At 41.8% G+C, this 19,456-nt stretch overlaps 1 protein-coding gene across 16 annotated transcripts in view; it reads right to left on the bottom strand.

The window, feature by feature from the left end:
• Positions 1 to 4,302: 4,302 nt before the first annotated feature.
• KCNG3 (potassium voltage-gated channel modifier subfamily G member 3) overlaps positions 4,303 to 19,456 on the bottom strand; it is a 64,220-nt gene continuing 49,066 nt past the window's right edge. For 2 of the 16 annotated variants that reach the window (XM_042982087.1, XM_042982091.1), the window contains exons 3-4: positions 11,361 to 11,413; positions 4,303 to 4,510 (exon numbers count right to left, since the gene is read on the bottom strand). In XM_042982087.1, coding sequence (XP_042838021.1) covers positions 4,479 to 4,510; positions 11,361 to 11,413 — 85 coding nt within the window. In that variant the 3' untranslated portion in view covers positions 4,303 to 4,478. Of the gene's footprint in view, positions 4,511 to 5,526; positions 5,568 to 6,340; positions 6,898 to 9,279; positions 11,437 to 19,456 lie in introns of those variants that run through there. The other 14 variants (XM_042982074.1, XM_042982078.1, XM_042982084.1 and 11 more) reach the window with 13 other exon arrangements.

Here is a 19,456-nt window from a genome sequence, read left to right as displayed (position 1 = left end):
CTCTCAAAAATAAACATTAAAAAAAAAAAAGCACTGGAAAGCAAATCATCAACAAATAAAATGGTTAGAAGCGGGCAACGGGGCAGGGGAGGAAAGGGGTCAGCACTCACTTACACACCGATTATATAGTTTCAGCTTTGGAATCATGGTTTCATAACCAAAAAATTTAATGGTAAAGAGAAAAACCCCTAGGTTTACAAAGACTGAAATAATGTGAGAAAGTCTTGTGATATTAGGTATAAATGTAATACTCAACATCTTATGTTCCACATGTTTACAACAGTGTGAAAAAATAGTCCTAGCCTTGGCATGGAATAATGACTACAAGGGCATGGGATACAGAGTTACATGGTTGCTCTCCTTCTCCTTGCTTGTGTTCTCAAAACTCTCATGCATCTGAACTCATTTAATGATGGGAAAAAAAGAGAATCGACTTTTTTTTTTTTTTTTTTAGAAAAGTACTTTAGTTATGAGCAAAAAAAAAAAAAAAAAAGTGAATTAGAAGTAAAGAGAATCGACTTTTAAGAAGCCGCAGCTAGCCGTGCTCTGTACTAGAAGAGCTTGTATTTGTGAGCCCCTACACTCACCCTCACACATATTCATTCCGTCATGTAATTCTCATGACAGCTCCAACCGGCAGATGCGTCTTTAAAATCGAGGCAAGGTAACAACGCTTTGGAGTTGGACTCTGAGACCAGGGCTTCTTGCCACAGCTGCCTCCATCATTTTGGTGGGCGGCCCTCATTTTGTTCAGGCCAGAGGTGAGAAGGTGGCCCCTCCAGAAAAAGCCCTGGGAATCGGGATCTGTTTCCAACACCCAGGACACACCGAAGTCCTACCATGAGTTTTTGAGACACACGACATTATGAACGACTTGGAAAGGTTTCGATAATGATTATGACCTTCCAAATGAAATAAACAAAAATCCTCTAAAGAAGCCAATCCTTTAGAGACCTAAAAAAAAAAAAACACAGGAAGAGTCCAAGAAATGTAGCAGCTGCTTCCAAAGGAAACCCCATTACAATTTAAAGCTCTGGGTATCTATGACACATGTAACCTGATTATTAATTCTGAAATGGCCTTGGAAGAACACAATTTACAAAAGTAGGTTTATCCCTTCCTCTCTGCAAGTGAGGGGATCCACAAGATGCCAACGAGCTACAGACAGGCACACATAGAAGATGGAGGGGGAAAGCTTCCCATGGTGTCCTGGGGGCAGCACAGGGGGCTCATTCTAGGGACTCAGGGCCAACAGGAGTCCTGCTTGCATCAGGATCCCAGAGCTCCCAGGAGAAATGGGAAAAGAATTTCTGACAGATGGCACCGTGAACAACACTGCCCCAAAGAAGAGAGACAACGGCTGCCCGACCTTCTGGGAGCAGGATGGGAAATGCCTCAGCCTCAGCATCTTCAATGTTCATTGCCCTACAAGGTTCAGCTTTCTGACTTGCCTGTTCATATCCTTTGCCCATTTTTAAAAATTCTGGGTTGGCGCTTTCTTTTTGATTTGTAGAAGTTCTCTATTCTAGTTCTCTGTGTCACAGGATGTTAAAAGAGGGCTCTTCCTGCTTCAATTCTAATCTTCACTCAAAGGTACTGATATGTTCTATACCAAAATACCAAAGTGGGCCTGCGGCTTGCTCTCCATATGCAGAATTTACAAAGGAAATTTCAGAAAACTAGAGTCCTTAGCCAAGTCAAGAATAATGGGGGTGCCTGGGGGGCTCAGTTGGTTAAGCGTACAACTCTTGATTCCGGCTCAGGTCTTGATCTCACTGTTTTTTGTGTTTTTTTAAAAAAATTTTTTTTAACGTTTATTTATTTTTGAGACAGAGAGAGAGCATGAATGGGGGAGGCGCAGAGAGAGAGGGAGACACAGAATCCGAAGCAGGCTCCAGGCTCCAAGCCATCAGCCCAGAGCCCGACTCGGAGCTCGAACTCACGGACCGCGAGATCGTGACCTGAGTCGAAGTCGGATGCTTAACCGACTGAGCCACCCAGGTGCCCCTTGATCTCACCGTTTGTGAGTTCGAGGCCCGCATTGGGTTCTGCACTGAGTGCAGAGCCTGCTTGGGATTCTGTCTCTTTCCTCTCTGTCCCTCACTCTCTGTCTCAAAAATAAATAAACAGTAAAAAATAATAGAAGAGTCAGAGTGTGGAGAGAGAAGAGAAATTTCTGAAGAGATTTCTTCAGAGGCTTTTTGCCCTACAATGAATAGTTGCTGGCCCATCTTGGCAGGAGGCACAGGGTTGCTTCCTACCTTGCCTCAATCCTAGAGAGAATGGACATATCACTGCAACACCACTCATGGAGCTCGCCGTGTGTGTTCCTATAGTTGGGGGTCTCTGTGGATCAGCATCAGACTCTTGTCCAGGAAACCCAGAGAGCAGGCATGAGAACGGATTGCTTAGATGGGAGAGCCAAGAGACTGCTGCTGCTTTGGCTCCCTATTCTGAGTTCATCAAGAAAAAGGATGCAGGAGTGTTTCCATGAATAAAACGAGGGCAGTGTGGAGAGGGCTGGCAATGGTCCTGTCCAATGAGGCTGTGGTCCTGTCCAGTGGGGCTGCTTGAAGAAGCAAAGGGGACCCAGCAGCAAGAAGCTAGAGATGAATCCCGTTCCCAGGGGGCTAGAAGGAGACACAGCAGCCACTCACCACAGAACACATCTGTGAGGGTGGAGGGACCTGCAGGAAAGAGGACCCTAAGAGAATCTCCTAAGAGGGCCATGAAAGTGTCCCCGAGAGAAAAAAAAAAAATGCTTTAATCTCTGCCAAACCCATAGCTCAAAGCCATGTTATGAGGGAGCCCTGCTCATTCCTTCCCTTCTACCCCTGTGCCATGGAAAGATAAGAACCAAGGCTAGGGTGTGGGGTCTGGAGACAGCCCAAGACAATGACCTAGCAAAAACACTAACTGCCCCCTTCTTTCTCACTTCAGGCTGCCCACTCAGAGCAGATCTAAGTTGGAGGAAAGAAAAACTTTCTACATTAAATCAAGTTCAAAGTTTTTTGTTTTTTTTTTTTCAAGATTTTATTTTTAAGCAATCTCCACACAGGACGTGTGATCAGCCCTGAGGTCAAGAGTTGCACGCGCCACCAATTGAGCCAGCCAGGCGCCCCAAGTTCAAAGTTTTAAGATCTTGAATGGGTAATATTTATAAACCGAGAATAGGCTTATGCATTAAAGTGACTCTAAGAATGCTATCTAAGAATGAATGGAAAAGTCTCAGGCTTGCCAGAGTTTAAATCTAGGAGTAGGAAAAGATTACGCCATTGAAAAAATGTTTTTATTTTTAAGTTTATTTATTTTTGAGAGAGACAGAGAAAACGAGTGGGGGAGGGGCACAGAGAGAGGGAGAGAGAGAATCCCATGCAGGCTCCGCCCTGTTAGCACGGAGCCCGATGTGGGGCTCGAACTCACAAACCGTGAAATCATTCCCTGAGCCAAAATCAAGAGTCCGTCGCTTAACCCACTGAGCCACCCAGGTGCCCCATTAAAGAGAGGTTGGAGCAATGGGGCATCTGGGTGGCTCAGTGGGTTAAGCGTCCAACCCTTGATTTTGGCTCAGGTCATGATCTCACGGTTCATGAATTCGGCTCTGCACTGACAGCACAGAGCCTGCTTGGAATTCTCTCTCTCCCTCTCTGCCCCTCCCCGGCTCATACACACCCTTTCTCTCTCTCTCTTTCAAAATAAATAAATAAATTTTAAAAAATACAAATAAAAAATAGGGGTGCCTGGGTGGCTCAGTCAGTTAAGCGCTCTTGATCTCAGCTCAGATCATGAACTCACGGTTTATGAGTTCGAGTCCCCCATAGGGCTCCATGCTGACAGCGCATAGCCTGCTTGGGATTTTCTCTCTCTCCCTGTCTCTCTACCCCTCCCCGTGCTCTCTCACTCTCAAAATAAGTAAATAAACATTTAAAAAACTAAATTTTTTTTTAAATTTTGAAACATTAAAAATACTTTTAACAGTTTTCAAGTTTTGTTTTCATGCTCAGATTTTCAATTCATCTGGAAGTTGTTTTTGGTGTTAAAAAAGGATCAAGTAAAAAAAGGGTGCCTGGGTAGCTCAGTTGGTTAAGCATCTGACTCTTGATTTGATTTTAGCTGGCGTCATGATCCCGGGGCCATGGGATGGAGCCCCATGTCAGGCCTTGCACTGCGCGGGGAGCCTGCTTAAGATTGTGTCTCTCAAGAAAGAAAGAAAGAAAGAAAGAAAGAAAGAAAGAAAGAAAGAAAGAAAGAAAGAAAGAAAGGAGGGAAGGAAGGAAGGAAGGAAGGAAGGAAGAAAAGAAAGAAAGAAAGAAAGAAAGAAAGAAAGAAAGAAAGAAAGAAAGAAAAAGAGGCAAGTCATTAGCGCTATCAACGAGATGTGAATGAAAATGAAGCGTGCCACTTCCAACTAGAAATCTTAAGATCCTGCATGCTTCGCCATCTTCTCTTTTTTCCTCTGGCACAAGAATAGCAACATCTCAAGATGAAGGCAGCTTCTTCACCCTGGCTCCTGGAATGAAAAGGATACGGCCAGAATCACAGCCAATCTGTGAAAGACATGTAATGTGAGCAAAAAATAAACTTTTCTGCTTGTAAGAAATGAAGATTTAGGGGGTTGCTGGTTAGCACTGCATAGCTTCGTCCAAGGTGACTGATACAAACTTCAAGCTGTCAAGTGTAAATACATTTTAAAAATATTTTTATCACATATTTTATATCGTTTCTAAGTGTTTAGAGTAAATGTGAAAATTACATACCCACTGTGCTTTTCTTTTTTTATCACGGTAAAATATACATAAAATTTGCCATTTTAACCATTTCAAGTGTATAATTCAGTGGCATTAAGTACATTCAAAATGCTCTGAATGGCAACCATCACTGCCATTTCCAGATATTTTCATCATTCCAAACAGAAACTCTATACCCATTCAACAATTTCTCCAGTCCTTCCACCCCAAGCTCCTGGTAATCCTCTATTCTTTTTGTCTCTACAAACTTGTATATTCTAGCTACCTCACATAAGTGGAACCATACATTATTTGTCCTTTTGTGTCTGGCTTATTAACTTAGTATAATGTTTTCAACGTTTATCCATGTAGGAGCATGTATGAGAAACTCATTCGTTTCTAAGGCTGAGTATTGTTCCTTTGTGTGTGTGCGTGTGTGTGTGCATGTGTGTGTGCATGTATGCATGTGTGTACCCCCAACATCTCGTCTGTCCATTCATCTGTTAATGGACATGAGTTATTTCTACCTTTCTGGCTACTGTTACTATGCATTCTTAATTTAATAGTAGTTAAATACATACATGCTATTATAGAAAAAGGTCTAACATATTACACAAGAAACACTACCAGTGGGTGTCAATTTATTTATTTTTAAAAAAATTTTCAATGTCTATTTATTTTAGAGAGCGAGAAAGAGACAGAGCACAAGCGGGGGAGGGGCAGAGAGAGGGAGACACAGAATCCAAAGCAGGCTGTCAGCACAGAGACTGATGCGGGGCTTGAACTCATGAACTGTGAGCCGAAGTTGGATGCTCAACTGACTGAGCCACCCAAGCACTCCTGTTGGGTTCAATTTAGAATGGAGAAAACTTTTAGTCTTCATTCTATATATTCTTATATTATTTAAATTTGTTTTAATTTTTATGCAACTTAAACTAATAAAGAGTTTTAAAAATAAATGTTTCCTTTTGATGAGAAGCAGGACAAACAAGAGACATAATGAGTCACTGAAAATATGGTTTGGTCTTGTTTTTATTAACTTTTTTTAACACTTATTTATTTTTTGAGAGACAGAGACAGAGCATGAGCTGGGGAGGGGACAGAGAGAGAGGGGGAGTCACAGATTCCGAAGCAGGCTCCGGGCTCTGAGCTGTCAGCACAGAGCCCGATGCGGGGCTCGAACTCATGGACCACAAGATCACGACCTGAGCCCAAATTGGATGCCCAACCAACTGAGCCACCCAGGTGCCCCTGTTTTGTTTTGTTTTTAAATAAACTCTATACTCAAAAATAAATAAATAAATAAATAAATAAATAAATAAACTCTATACTCAACGTGGGGCTTGAACTTACAAACCTGAGATCGAGTCATGTGCTCTACCAACTGAGCCAGTCAGGTTTCCCTGAAAATGTGTTTTTAAAAATTATTTGTAAAAGGGGTGCCTGGGTGGATCGGTCGGTTGAGTGGCCAGCCCCTGATTTCGGCTCAGGTCATAATCTCATGGGTTCGTGGGTTTGAGCCCCGTATCAGTCTCTATGTTCACATCTCGGAGCCTGCTTCAGATCCTCTGTCTCCCTCTCTCTGTCCCTCCCTCTCTCTCTCTCTCTCTCTCTCTCAAAAATAAACATTAAAAAAATAGAAAATCCTTTAAAAAATTATTAGTCAAAGCTCAGGGTGCCTCCACTAGTGGGCCAGCAACAGAACTTCCATAAATGAAGAACATTAATTAAAAATTAAAACTACCCTGCAGGAAGCTGTAAATGACTAAATGACACTCTTCCACAGGATACTGTCACTTTTTTTCTCCTTTAATTCTCCTATTCTTCTGTATCAGATTTTATGGGCCATAATGATTAATGATTATTAGTAATAACAGTCCCTTTTGGACAAAGCTGAAGCTCATTACAGTATCATATTCCCTGAGCCTAAATGTGATTAAGAATACACTTCATTTCAGCTACATCATTTGCAGTAAGAACGCTACCTTGTGTAACTGCTCCTGGTTTTTAACTGAAAAAGCTACTGGGATTCCAGCTGTTCACACTGTGGAACACTGTTCCTGGCAGGCCCCAGGGAGCTCTCCTCCGCATCTCCCAGGTGCTTGAGAGTGATGTTCCAACGCTGCTTCTTAACATCCTTGGAAGAGGTTACACTCCAGCAAATGGCAACCTGGAATCAAAGATCTGCCAGGCGGCCGGACGGCCTGGAGTGACGCTCAGCTACGTCCACCTTGTATGCTACGTGACCTGAACTTTCTGCTCTCGATTTCACGTTCTGGGCCAGTGGGACACAGCTGCCACGGTAGAAGCAGCTACTCACAGCGAGCCACAGTGGTGCTCGGGGCCAAATCCCGACCGGGCTTCCAGGCCAGCACCACGCACACGAACCCAGGCTGCTGGTCAGTTTTGACCACAGATTCCCTCTCTTCCACGGGGCAGTCTGTCCAGGGTGAAGATTCAGCCATCGAAGAGCTAGGTTTAATTTCAGCTGAAATTTAACTAGAGCTCCCAGTGGCTGAGTCCAATGATCGCTTCCCAGTCTTGCGCTCTCCTGACTACTGGGAGGCACTCGACATTGCAGGGCCCCTCACCCTCCCCTCCTCCTCTGGCCTCGTTTGCTAGTCTCCTGGAGGTGAATGCAGGTTGCCTCCTCTATTCCCTCAATACTCCCTTTCAGAGGAATTTCTTTCTTATCCTATTCCAGACTAGCTTCTATTTTCATCTATGTGCCAAGGATTCCCAAATCCCGACCGCTTGGATGACTCTAGATTAGACCTCTCCCCAGGGCTTCAGGCAGAGTCACTAGCATTTGGATGCTGCCCAGCCTCCTCAGATTTAACGTCCAAAATGGAGTTAACTCCCACTCTCTCCCTGTCTCTTTTCTCTGCTACTGAATCCTCTCTTATCTCACTTCTTCCTATCTGGGTGATGAGTTGGTCCCACTCCACCCTTGACTTAGCTCAAAGAGTGACCCTCCTTGGTGCGCCTGGGAGGCTCAGTCCGTTAAGTATCTGACTCTTGATTTCCGCCCAGGTCATGATCTCACAGTCGTGGGATCAAGCCCCAGGTGGGCCCCTGGGCTGGGTGTGGAGCCGGCTTAAGATTCTCTCTCCTTCTGCCTTTGCCCTTCCCCCTTGTGCTCACTTGCACCTGTGCGCGCGCTCTCTCTCTCTCAAAACAAAACACAACAACAACAACAACAAAAACAATCTTGAAAAAGAGTGATCCTCCCTAAGGACAAACCTTGCCATGCTATTCTCCTGGTTTATGTCCTTCGGTGGCTCCCTCCCTGCAGGGTCAAGCCCATCTCCTTGGCTGGCACAGGTGGCCTTGCCTAATCTGGCCTCTGCCCACCCACTAGCACCCCACCCCCCAACACTCTTCTCTGTGCACTTGCCGACCAAGTGCAGTTGCCAGAATAAGTCACGTTCTCCTGCTGCATGCTGAACCCTGCACATGTTGCAAATCCTTAAGAGCCTGTCTCCCTGAACTGAATTTCAGAATCACTTCCTCCAGGAAGCCTTCCTTGACTCCTGAGCTGAATGAGGTGACTGTCTTCCGGGATCCACAGCAGTCATTTCATAAACTTTGCCCCTAATGCCCTTTCATGTTTTCTTACTGGTCTCTTTATCCACTGGGAGTTCATCAAGAATAGGAAGCGTGTCTTCCACACGCATGCGTAGGGCCCACCACAGACAGAAATGAGGCAATAAAAGGTATACATAAAGCCAGGTGAGGACAGTAACTTGTAACACTGATGGGGAAGTATGTAGTTATTTTTTTTCTCTCTTCTGGTTTCTTATGTTTTCTAGTGTGTGTATTATACTACTCTCACACATTTTAAAAAAATTTTTGTTTTAACGTTTTATTTATTTTTGAGACAGAGAGAGACAAAGCATGAGCAGGGGAGGGTCAGAGAGGGAGGGAGACACAGAATCCGAAGCAGGCTCCAGGCTCCGAGCTGTCAGCACAGAGCCCGACGTGCGGCTCGAACTCACGAACCGCGAGATCATGACCTGAGCCGAAGTCGGACGCTTAACCAACTGAGCCACCCAGGCGCCCCACTACGTTCACACATTTTTGAAAATCAGTTAATTTTTAAGATGTGTCCAATCTCTCCGACATAGCTCCAATAAAAAGAATTCACTGCCTAAGGAGTCAAGTTCCTTTCTCCTCAGATGCCTCTGGCTCCTTAAGACCCCTGCCTCAAGCACCACAAATTCTTCAGAACTGAGCAGCGTAGAAACACTTATTTCAACATTTTCAGCACACAGAAGGACCACCCACACACACACAAATTCCTTGGCCTTGAAAAGGTTACATTGCTCTACTAGCAGAGTGCCAAAACTCATTTTTGGCCAAATATCCGTCAGAACCTTGCTGTATTCGCAGCCGAACACAAGCAGAGAGGTACATTCACAGAACCTACCTAAGAGTTACACAGGATGGAGATGATGGAGCTTCTGAGGGATATCTCTCTTGCCTTGTCAACTCAAGACACTAAGGAGGTGGGGGGTGGGGGGGGGGTCTTCCAAAAATCCCCCCCCGCCTTTTCTTAACCAAAACATTAATTATCTTCTCAGCCACCAAAAATTTCAACCATGCACACTGGCTGGTAATTCTTTTAAATATGTGAAAAATAATCCAACCATACAATGTTCAGTCTGACATTTGCTATTGTTTTTCCCTAAAAGAAAACAAAAACCTGATTAGTTCCAAAAATAAAACATAAAGAAAAACTCAGTTGAGAAGCAAACCCCGTGGCTTAGAAGCCATCATTCTGATTAACAGCACATAAGTGTTACCTGACGAATGGATTCCTATCTTAAATGCAATTATCACAAATTCCTTGTGGTCCCCACTGTTTTTGTAGCTTTATGCCCAGCTCCTGAAACAATAACTTTAATAGCAATAAACGAAAACCCCACCTCAGGGCTTGGGCCGACTAGACTGTTTTCCCACCTCAGTCAGCAGGGACCCTGGGGGAACGTGTTGAGCCTGAACTCGACAGCTATCCAGGAAGGTACCTACTTCTCTGTCCTCAGCAGTCCCTGCATCTACTCCTGGAGGGGTGCTTTCCACAATTAAGCCCATTTCCAAGGCCTGCTGAGACAATCAGGACAAGCAGAGCCTCTGCTCTCAGGAAATGCCTGCCTGAGCCATCGCTGGCCTCTGCTGAGGACTCTGCCACGCTGTTGGCCGCCTCAGAGCAAGGGGCTTCTGGCGGTGGGGCTGACGCACCATCAAATCAAGGGGCTGCTGGAGTACAAGAGTGTCTAATCTAAACTCCCTTTCTCCAGGCAGTCAGGGGAGTGGGGGGTGGGTGTGTGGGAAGGGATCATGCAGAAGAGAGAGACATGAGGGATAAAGGGGGCAGAGGGTCGTGCAGCCTTTTCACTAAGAAAACTGAAAGGGTCTGGCAGGCATTTGTGTCACTGAGAAGATACTACAAACAAGCGTAGCGTCTAGAAGGTACAAACTCCAAAATTTCTGATTCAGCTCCACACATACTATGTGCCTATGGGCACCTGTCATCACAGCCTGGGAACTTACCTCACGTGGATGATTCGTGTTCTCAGCACGGAGACGAGGAGTTGTTAAAAGGGAGAAAAAGAAAATGTGAAAGCAGGTCAGAGAAAGATCAAAGGATTGATTCAAAGCCACGTGACCGTCAGAGACACTGTCACAGCCAGGAGACATCTTTTGTGCTTCAACCACCATTAGTTTATTGCAAAGTGAAGTTTTGGTTCGGAACAAAAGGGAAACAGTCCACCAAGAATGAATTACACTAGTTACTGAAGTCAACTCGACAGACAGTGACATGTACTTAGCAGCGGTGGGTGGTTCTCAAAGTCAAAATTTATTAACTATTTCAATGTTCAGGCTGTACAGATTATTTTCAGATGTACATACAACATAATGATATCGTAACAAAGCTAATTTTTTTTTTTTATAAAATACTTCCTTAAGGATTAAAGATGCTAAAAAGCTTCAACCATTAATTAAATATTTGATGCACATTTCAGGTACTCTTAAAGATCTAACATAAATACATAAGTTGCACAGCCGAGTAAGAAAAGCTATGATCCATATGGTTGCACATTTTACTAATCCCATATTAAAGTAGAAAACAACAAAATTGTGCCACATAAATTGAGCTGATTTTATCAATCGTTTTATTAGAGAGAAACTATGTCCATTTAAACCATCATTCCTAAAAGAGCTACCAAATAATAAAATGATTACCTGAAATCCAAAACTATATATAATACAGTCTTTACTACCCGAATTACCTTCCCTCTTGTTTGATACAGTACATCTGATTCCTCCATGATTTATGCAATGGCCAATAATAATGACAATTAGCACTAGTTATGAATACACAGTGGAAGTAATAGAACTGGCCATACAAACATTTGAATCACTATTCCCATTGAGAATAAGGTCAATAAGAAATAATGGTTAAAACCAATACATATTTAATCTATTCAACCACTTGCTATCTTTAGCAGTGAATGCTACCCCCCCACACACACACATTAATTTTTCCCATAAAAATCTTGACATGTCAAAATGCTTTTTAATCTAGGTTTAGATTGCTAACAATGAAACGATGTTCATCTTCTTTCTTACCTCCATGGACTTTATCAGGCCTGCAGTCACCAGGTGCACAGAAAGATGAGTAACTGGAAAGACAATTCGACCACAGCTGTTTGCAAAACAGAAGTGCTCTATTTTAAGGCAAGTATCTTTATCACACACATACACAGCAATTTATCCACTGGTGAACTTTATCATATGACAGTACAAAATTCAACAAAAAACTGAGGTATAACTTTACTTAATTAACATAAATACAAATGTCAGAAAGTGTAAAGGCATTCTCAATGTACTTAACATATTTTACCCATAACGAAATACGGAACTCTTTTCAAAGTTCTTGTATGTCCAGAAATACCCAAGATTCTGAATTCTAGAAAAAATACTAGAAATTAAATACTCTAAAATCTTTGCAATAAGGCTCTCCACATAAGGCTACCTTTGATATAAGGCTACTTCAACTTGGTTTCTGAAAATAGCAAAAATGTGCACCAAAATTTAAGCTATTCTGAACTAAAGAGAGGACTTGGTCTCATGTGGGATGGTGAGATGATGAGCTTATTGAGCAAAATTAAACTTAAGCAAAAAGCAAATTTTAAAATACATCCAAGAAAAACTTTTCCTATCATTTTTTAACATAAGACTGAACTACTGTGATATAAAAATGGTTGAATGTATAAGGTACTATTTAGTGCAAAACAGACATATATATACCTTTACTTAAGTAATTTAAATAGAATAGCATTTATAACTCGGTATGTATCATATATTTAAAAAATCTACATTCTGTGACCTTTACAAAAGTAGATATATTCTTTACTTTCAAGTTAGAAATGGCATAACAGTTTTACCTTTGGATATTTCCAGTCAATGGCTGTATACAGTGAAAGATAATATAAATCTAAGTCATAAGCCATTCAGTACACTAACATGTAAGCCATTAGTTTGGGGCCCAAAAGTGAAAAGTGAGGGATACTACGTAAAGTGGAAAAAAATGTACCCTAGATTTCTGCTTGTCCAAAAACGTATAGTCTCCATGTATTTTTAGTTATTGAATAGTCTGATGCAATGACATTCAGTGAAGAAATCTGTACTAACAGTACTCACATTAAAAATGTTTTCCGTGAAATGAAAGTAGATAGTATTCATTGTGTCTAAATACAAAGGTAAACTAATGACAGCGTAAATTATTTTAAGTTTGATCATTACTGCACCTGTTTCCTTTGCCAAACTCCCAGTGATATTAAGAGAAAAAAAAATTCTAATTATTTTCACCTATTAATTTAATCAGGTACTCTAGAAAAATACTGTTCTAAGGGGGAAGTTCAACAGGAAATGCTTCTTAAATTTCCAAATTAGATCAAAATAAGGGAAACAAAGAGGGACTCAAAAAATTAGACTATGTAAATGAATAGATAATAGTAACAAAAAAGCTGAATGATATCCCAGTTTTGGAGGGGGCTCCTGGCTGGCTCAGCCAGAAGAGCATGTGACTCTTGATCTTAGGGTCATGGGTTCAAGCCCCATGATGGGTGTACAGAATTACGTACATAAATTTTTAAAGCTTTTTTGGCATATGAACAAAAAGAGTTTCAGACTGTGGACGGATGAACAGAAGTTTCCATTAGGACAGACATACACAGAGTAACCGGAGGATCCACAACCTAAATCCCACTTCCACAGTGGTATCAGGCAGCAGCTGGTTGTGGGGGTCTCCGGCTGATTCCTAGAGGGACAGGCACAAAGCACCCTCAAGTTCTCATTGGCACCAAACTCAGATTTCTCCTTTGTAAAAATGTCCTGACATTGGTTAATAGTAGGGGGCAAAGGAAAGCAGCTCCAAGTGTAAAGGTTAAGTGTTCCTTCATTTGAAGGCATCTAGAAATCTGCTTATTTAGTAATTAACCACACATGCCACTGACTTCAAACACTCGGGACTTCTAGAGACAGCCACAAATCAGCCACAGCTTCTGCCCACAGAATGACTTACTCTTGTAACCGTGGCTAATCGCAACAGCAACTTCAACTCTGGGTAAGATCAGTTTTCTACTCTGACTACACCAGACAAGGCCAATCACTAAGTACTTGCTACTACTACCTGTTTGTCACGTCCAATCGGCAAAATGCCCTAAACATGGTGGCCTGGGTTGGCGTTCTGCGCAATCTCCCAGCAGAACAATTATGGCACTTTCAACATCTCCTCCTCAAGAGAAACTGCCCTGCCCACAGCAATATCCCCGCCTCAGAAAGATTGCTCTCCCCGAGCCTGGAGGCCCGGCTTAGAAAACCACTCCCATACCTTAGTGATGGTAATGCTACTCTGGAATTTGAACTGAGAAAGAAGAATCAACCAGTGTGTACCAGGTGAAGGCAACACCGGAAGGGGTGCATCGCTGAGGGAGGCCATCTCCGAGCGGCAGAAGAGAAATCAGAACCGCCAGACTCAGGCAGCTGCTGCTCGGTCTTTTACAACAAACACCCATTACTTCCGGGGCCCACAGGTTCCCTGTGAAACGTGAACCCATAAATACAATGAGACTAATGTATTTTTGAGTTACTGCTAGTTACACTTTTTTTCTCTCAATTTTTTTTTAATGTTTATTACTGAGAGAGAGAGACAGAGTGTGAGCGGGGGAGGGGCAGAGAGAGAGAGACACACACACAGAATCTGAAGCAGGCTCCAGGCTCTGAGCTGTCAGCACAGAGCCTGATGTGGGGCTCGAACTCACGAACAGTGAGATCATGACCTGAGCCGAAGCCGGACGCTTAACCAACTGAGCCACCCAGGTGCCCCAGCAAATTTTGTTTTTTAGGATGACCAACTAGGGTCAGAGATTTACTTTCAGAATAGTTAATAAAAGTAGTAAGTAAAAATAAAAGAATGGTTAAGACATTAGTACATTACATTTTATGAAAAAGCTGCCATAATTCTCATTACCCTGTAAATATAAGGAACGATAGTCATTATTAAAGTATTCAGTGACTAGCAATTGGGAATTCTACTATTCCTAAGAATGGTTGTTATGAATAGTACTGAATACATTTGTAGCAAAGAACACCTCTCTTTGAAACTTTTTTTCCTAAACATTTTTAGTAAATAACACTACAAAAGTAGGGTGTCCAAAATCCTGGATCGTAACTCCATCGGGTCTGATGTCCACATTTGTACTGAAGATTATTAACATTCACCCAGCATACTCGTGAGATTTATTAAAACTGTAGTCAGTAACCAAAGGCCTTTGGGGCATATGTACAAAAGTAGACAGCTGTTAAGTATTCAGTCAAATACCACATTAGCAATATGACTCGTAAAAAAAAAAAAAAAAAAAATGCCAGTGGAGCTCTACCCATTAAAAGTCAGACTGTGGGGCGCCTGGGTGGCTCAGTCGGTTAAGCGTCCAACTTCGGCTCAGGTCATGATCTCGCGGTCCGTGAGTTCAAGCCCCGCGTCGGGCTCTGTGCTGACAGCTCAGAGCCTGGAGCCTGTTTCAGATTCTGTGTCTCCCTCTCTCTCTGACCCTCCCCCGTTCATGCTCTGTCTCTCTCTGTCTCAAAAATAAATAAACGTTAAAAAAAAAAAAAAAAAAAAGACTGCAAAACGCGACCTTGTAAGTGATCTTTCAAACCATCTGGGGAAGCGTTGTTTACGGATAATATTGAGCTTTCCTTCAATTATTTTACTGACATAATTTCCTAGAGGAATTTCACAATGATTATATTCACGGTGAGGGATTACGTTTAAAAAAATCTGGGCTTAGTATTTGTGAAAAGGACCCTCAGGTTAAACCAGTAACAAAATGAATCTTTTGCACAGAACGGAATGGGTTTTTCAAAGGGTACCTGCCAGGGTGAGGCCAGCTGACAGTCACCTCTGTGGGCCCCGCAGGGCCCAGCACAGTAGTGATACTTGTTAGTCAAACCCTCCTACTATGTGCACACAAAGGATTTAAATAAATAAATAAATAAATAAATAAATAAATAAATAAATAACTTTCCTACAGCAATGCCACAGGTTAATTAACTATCAAGTCTTGTTTTGGAGAGGACTCCCTCCCCGTCCCAGTAATTCAGTGATTCTTGCACTTCCTGTAAGTACTATGAAAGGATGTGGACTTAACACACGCTAGGAAATCCAGTCCCCGGGAGTCCAGAGAGGCTCCCTGCTTCTTGAGCTTTTCTACCAAGGTACCCCCAAGACAGGCGGAAGAGAACTGCACACAAGAGCAAGGACTGTTCATGGGGATGGAGCGCACCTCTCTCCACCCACTGGCATCCTGTCACCGTTCCTGGACTATCTGAGTATGAGAAGCACAAGGTCAGGTAATAAAAAGGCATTAAAAAAACCCAACCAACAGAAACACATTATCTTTCTTGTGTCTGTGCGTCTCTGTATCTTTAGGCAAGTGAACACAAACTCAAATTAACTTGAGGTAATGAAGAGAATCGGTTTAATAGTCTTAGAAACCATTAAATGTACATCGATTGATGAACCGTAAAAAGCATCAACAAGCAATTCTATGGCTTCAACCCGATTAGTTATCTTGTAGAGAGTTGGAAACCCACTTCAACAAAACGTATTTCCCGACACTGACAGTACAACTCAACTCACAATAAAATCTACCCATCTCTTCATTAAAACACATTTCTACAATCCAAAAACCTTTCATGATAAAGCACTGAACAAACTAGAAATACAGGAAAGGTTTCTCAACCCGTTCAAGAGCATCTATGAAAAACCCGTAGCGAACATCATACCTAATGGTGAAAGACTGGAAGTTTTCTCCCTAAGATCAGGAATAAGACAAGGATATCCACCCTCACCACATCTATTTGAGACTTTTAGCGAAGTTCTAGCTGGGGTAATTCAGTAAGACAAAGAGATAAAAGGAAGGAAGAAGTAAAATTATCTCTCTTTGCAGATGATATGTAAAAACCTGTGAAGAATCCTCAAAAAACTATTAGAACTATTAAAGCTCAGCAAGGTTCCAGGACACAAGATCAAGATACAAAAATCAGTTGTGTTTCTATACACTAGCAATGAATAATCTGAAAATGAAATTAAGAAAGCAACTGCATTAACAATAGCATCAAAAAGAATAAATACTAAGAATAAATTAAACCAAAGAAGTGCAAGGCTTCTGTACTGTAAACTATAGAACACTGAAGGAAATTAAACAAGACTTAAGCAAATGGAAAGACATACTGTGTTCATGGATTGGAAGACTCAATATTGTTAAGAGGGCAGTACTACCCTGATTGATCTACATTCTCAATCAGAATTCAATGCAATTCTCTATCAAATTTCCAACTGCCTTTTTTTGCAGAAGTGGACAAGCTGATACTAAATTCATATGGAAATGCAAGAGATACGTAACAATCCTATAAAAGAAGAACTCTGCTAGAACTGATACATGAATTCAGCAAAGTTGCAGGATACAAAATCAATGTGCAGAAATCAGTTGCATTCTTATACACTAACAATGAAGCAACAGAAAGACAAATGAAGAAACTGATCCCATTCACAATTGCACCAAGAAGCATAAAATACCTAGGAATAAATCTAACCAAAGATGTAAAAGATCTGTATGCTGAAAACTATAGAAAGCTTATGCAGGTAATTGAAGAAGATATAAAGAAATGGAAAGACATTCCCTGCTCATGGATTGGAAGAATAAATATTGTCAAAATGTCAATACTACCCAAAGCTATCTACACATTCAATGCAATCCCAATCAAAATTGCACCAGCATTCTTCTCGAAACTAGAACAAGCAATCCTAAAATTCATATGGAACCACAAAAGGCCCCGAATAGCCAAAGTAATTTTGAAGAAGAAGACCAAAGCAGGAGGCATCACAATCCCAGACTTTAGCCTCTACTACAAAGCTGTCATCATCAAGTCAGCATGGTATTGGCATAAAAACAGACACATAGACCAATGGAATAGAATAGAAACCCCAGAACTAGACCCACAAACGTATGGCCAACTCATCTTTGACAAAGCAGGAAAGAACATCCAATGGAAAAAAGACAGTCTCTTTAACAAATGGTGCTGGGAGAACTGGACAGCAACATGCAGAAGGTTGAAACTAGACCACTTTCTCACACCATTCACAAAAATAAACTCAAAATGGATAAAGGACCTGAATGTGAGACAGGAAACCATCAAAACCTTAGAGGAGAAAGCAGGAAAAGACCTCTCTGACCTCAGCCGTAGCAATCTCTTACTCGGCACATCCCCAAAGGCAAGGGAATTAAAAGCAAAAGTGAATTACTGGGACCTTATGAAGATAAAAAGCTTCTGCACAGCAAAGGAAACAACCAACAAAACTAAAAGGCAACCAACGGAATGGGAAAAGATATTTGCAAATGACACATCGGACAAAGGGCTAGTATCCAAAATCTATAAGGAGCTCATCAAACTCCACACCCGAAAAACAAATAACCCAGTGAAGAAATGGGCAGAAAACATGAATAGACACTTCTCTAAAGAAGACATCCGGATGGCCAACAGGCACATGAAAAGATGTTCAACGTCGCTCCTTATCAGGGAAATACAAATCAAAACCACACTCAGATATCGCCTCACGCCAGTCAGAGTGGCCAAAATGAAGAAATCAGGAGACTATAGATGCTGGAGAGGATGTGGAGAAACGGGAACCCTCTTGCACTGTTGGTGGGAATGCAAATTGGTGCAGCCGCTCTGGAAAGCAGTGTGGAGGTTCCTCAGAAAATTAAAAATAGACCTACCCTATGACCCAGCAATAGCACTGCTAGGAATTTATCCAAGGGATACAGGAGTACTGATGCATAGGGGCACCTGTATCCCAATGTTTATAGCGGCACTCTCAACAATAGCCAAATTATGGAAAGAGCCTAAATGTCCATCAACTGATGAATGGATAAAGACATTGTGGTTTATATACACAATGGAGTACTACGTGGCAATGAGAAAAAATGAAATATGGCCTTTTGTAGCAACATGGATGGAACTGGAGAGTGTGATGCTAAGTGAAATAAGCCATACAGAGAAAGACAGATACCATATGGTTTCACTCTTATGTGGATCCTGAGAAACATAACAGAAACCCATGGGGGAGGGGAAGGAAAAAAAAAAAAAAAAAAGAGGTTAGAGTGGGAGAGAGCCAAAGCATAAGAGACTGTTAAAAACTGAGAACAAATTGAGGGTTGATGGGGGGTGGGAGGGAGGGCAGGGTGGGAGGGAGGGCAGGGTGGGTGATGGGTATTGAGGAGGGCACCTTTTGGGATGAGCACTGGGTGTTGTATGGAAACCAATTTGACAGTAAATTTCATATATTAAAAAATAAAAATAAAAAAAAAATAAAATAAAATAAAAGAAGAACTCACACTTCCTGATTTCCAAACTTACTCCAAAGTCTTCTCTGTGGTTCTGGAATAACAGACATATAGATCAATGGAAGAGAACTGGGTGTTCAGGAGAAATAAACACATACATCTATGGCAATCTGATTTTTGACAACTATGCCAATACCACTCAATGGTGGAAAAAAGTGTTTTCAATGGTAGAGGAACAACAAACAGGATACCACCTCGAAAAAATGAAGTTGGACCCCTACCTCATACCATATACAAAAATTAACTCAAAATGGATCAGATCCCTGAAAATAAGACCTAGAACTATAAAATTTTTAGAAGGAAACATAGGAGTAAATCTTCATGACCTTGAGTTTCTTAGATACAACACCAAAAGCAGAAGAGACAAAAAAGATAAACTGGATTACGTTGAAAATTAAAACTTCTTTGCTACAAGGTGTGCCTGGGTGGCTCAGTTAGTTAACCAACTCTTGGTTTCAGCTTGGGTCATGATCTCACGGTTTGTGAGTTTGAGTCCCATGTCTGGCTCTGTGCTGCTGGTGTGGAGCCTGCTTAGGATTTTCTCTCTCTCTCTCTCTCTCTCTCTCTCTCTTTCCTTGCCTCTCCGTCTTTCTCTCTCAAAATCAATAAATAAACTTAAAAAAAATTTGCATGCAAATGACATATCAGATAAAGGGTTAGTATCCAAAATCTATAAAGAACTTACTAAACTCAACACCCCAAAAACAAATAATCCAGTGAAGAAATGGGCAAAAGACATGAATAGACACTTCT

This window comes from Panthera tigris, chromosome A3, assembly GCF_018350195.1.
Source record: "Panthera tigris isolate Pti1 chromosome A3, P.tigris_Pti1_mat1.1, whole genome shotgun sequence".
Taxonomy (NCBI): domain Eukaryota; kingdom Metazoa; phylum Chordata; class Mammalia; order Carnivora; family Felidae; genus Panthera; species Panthera tigris.
The sequence above is the reverse complement of the archived record's forward strand: the minus strand, read 5'-3'. Positions and strand labels throughout refer to the sequence as shown.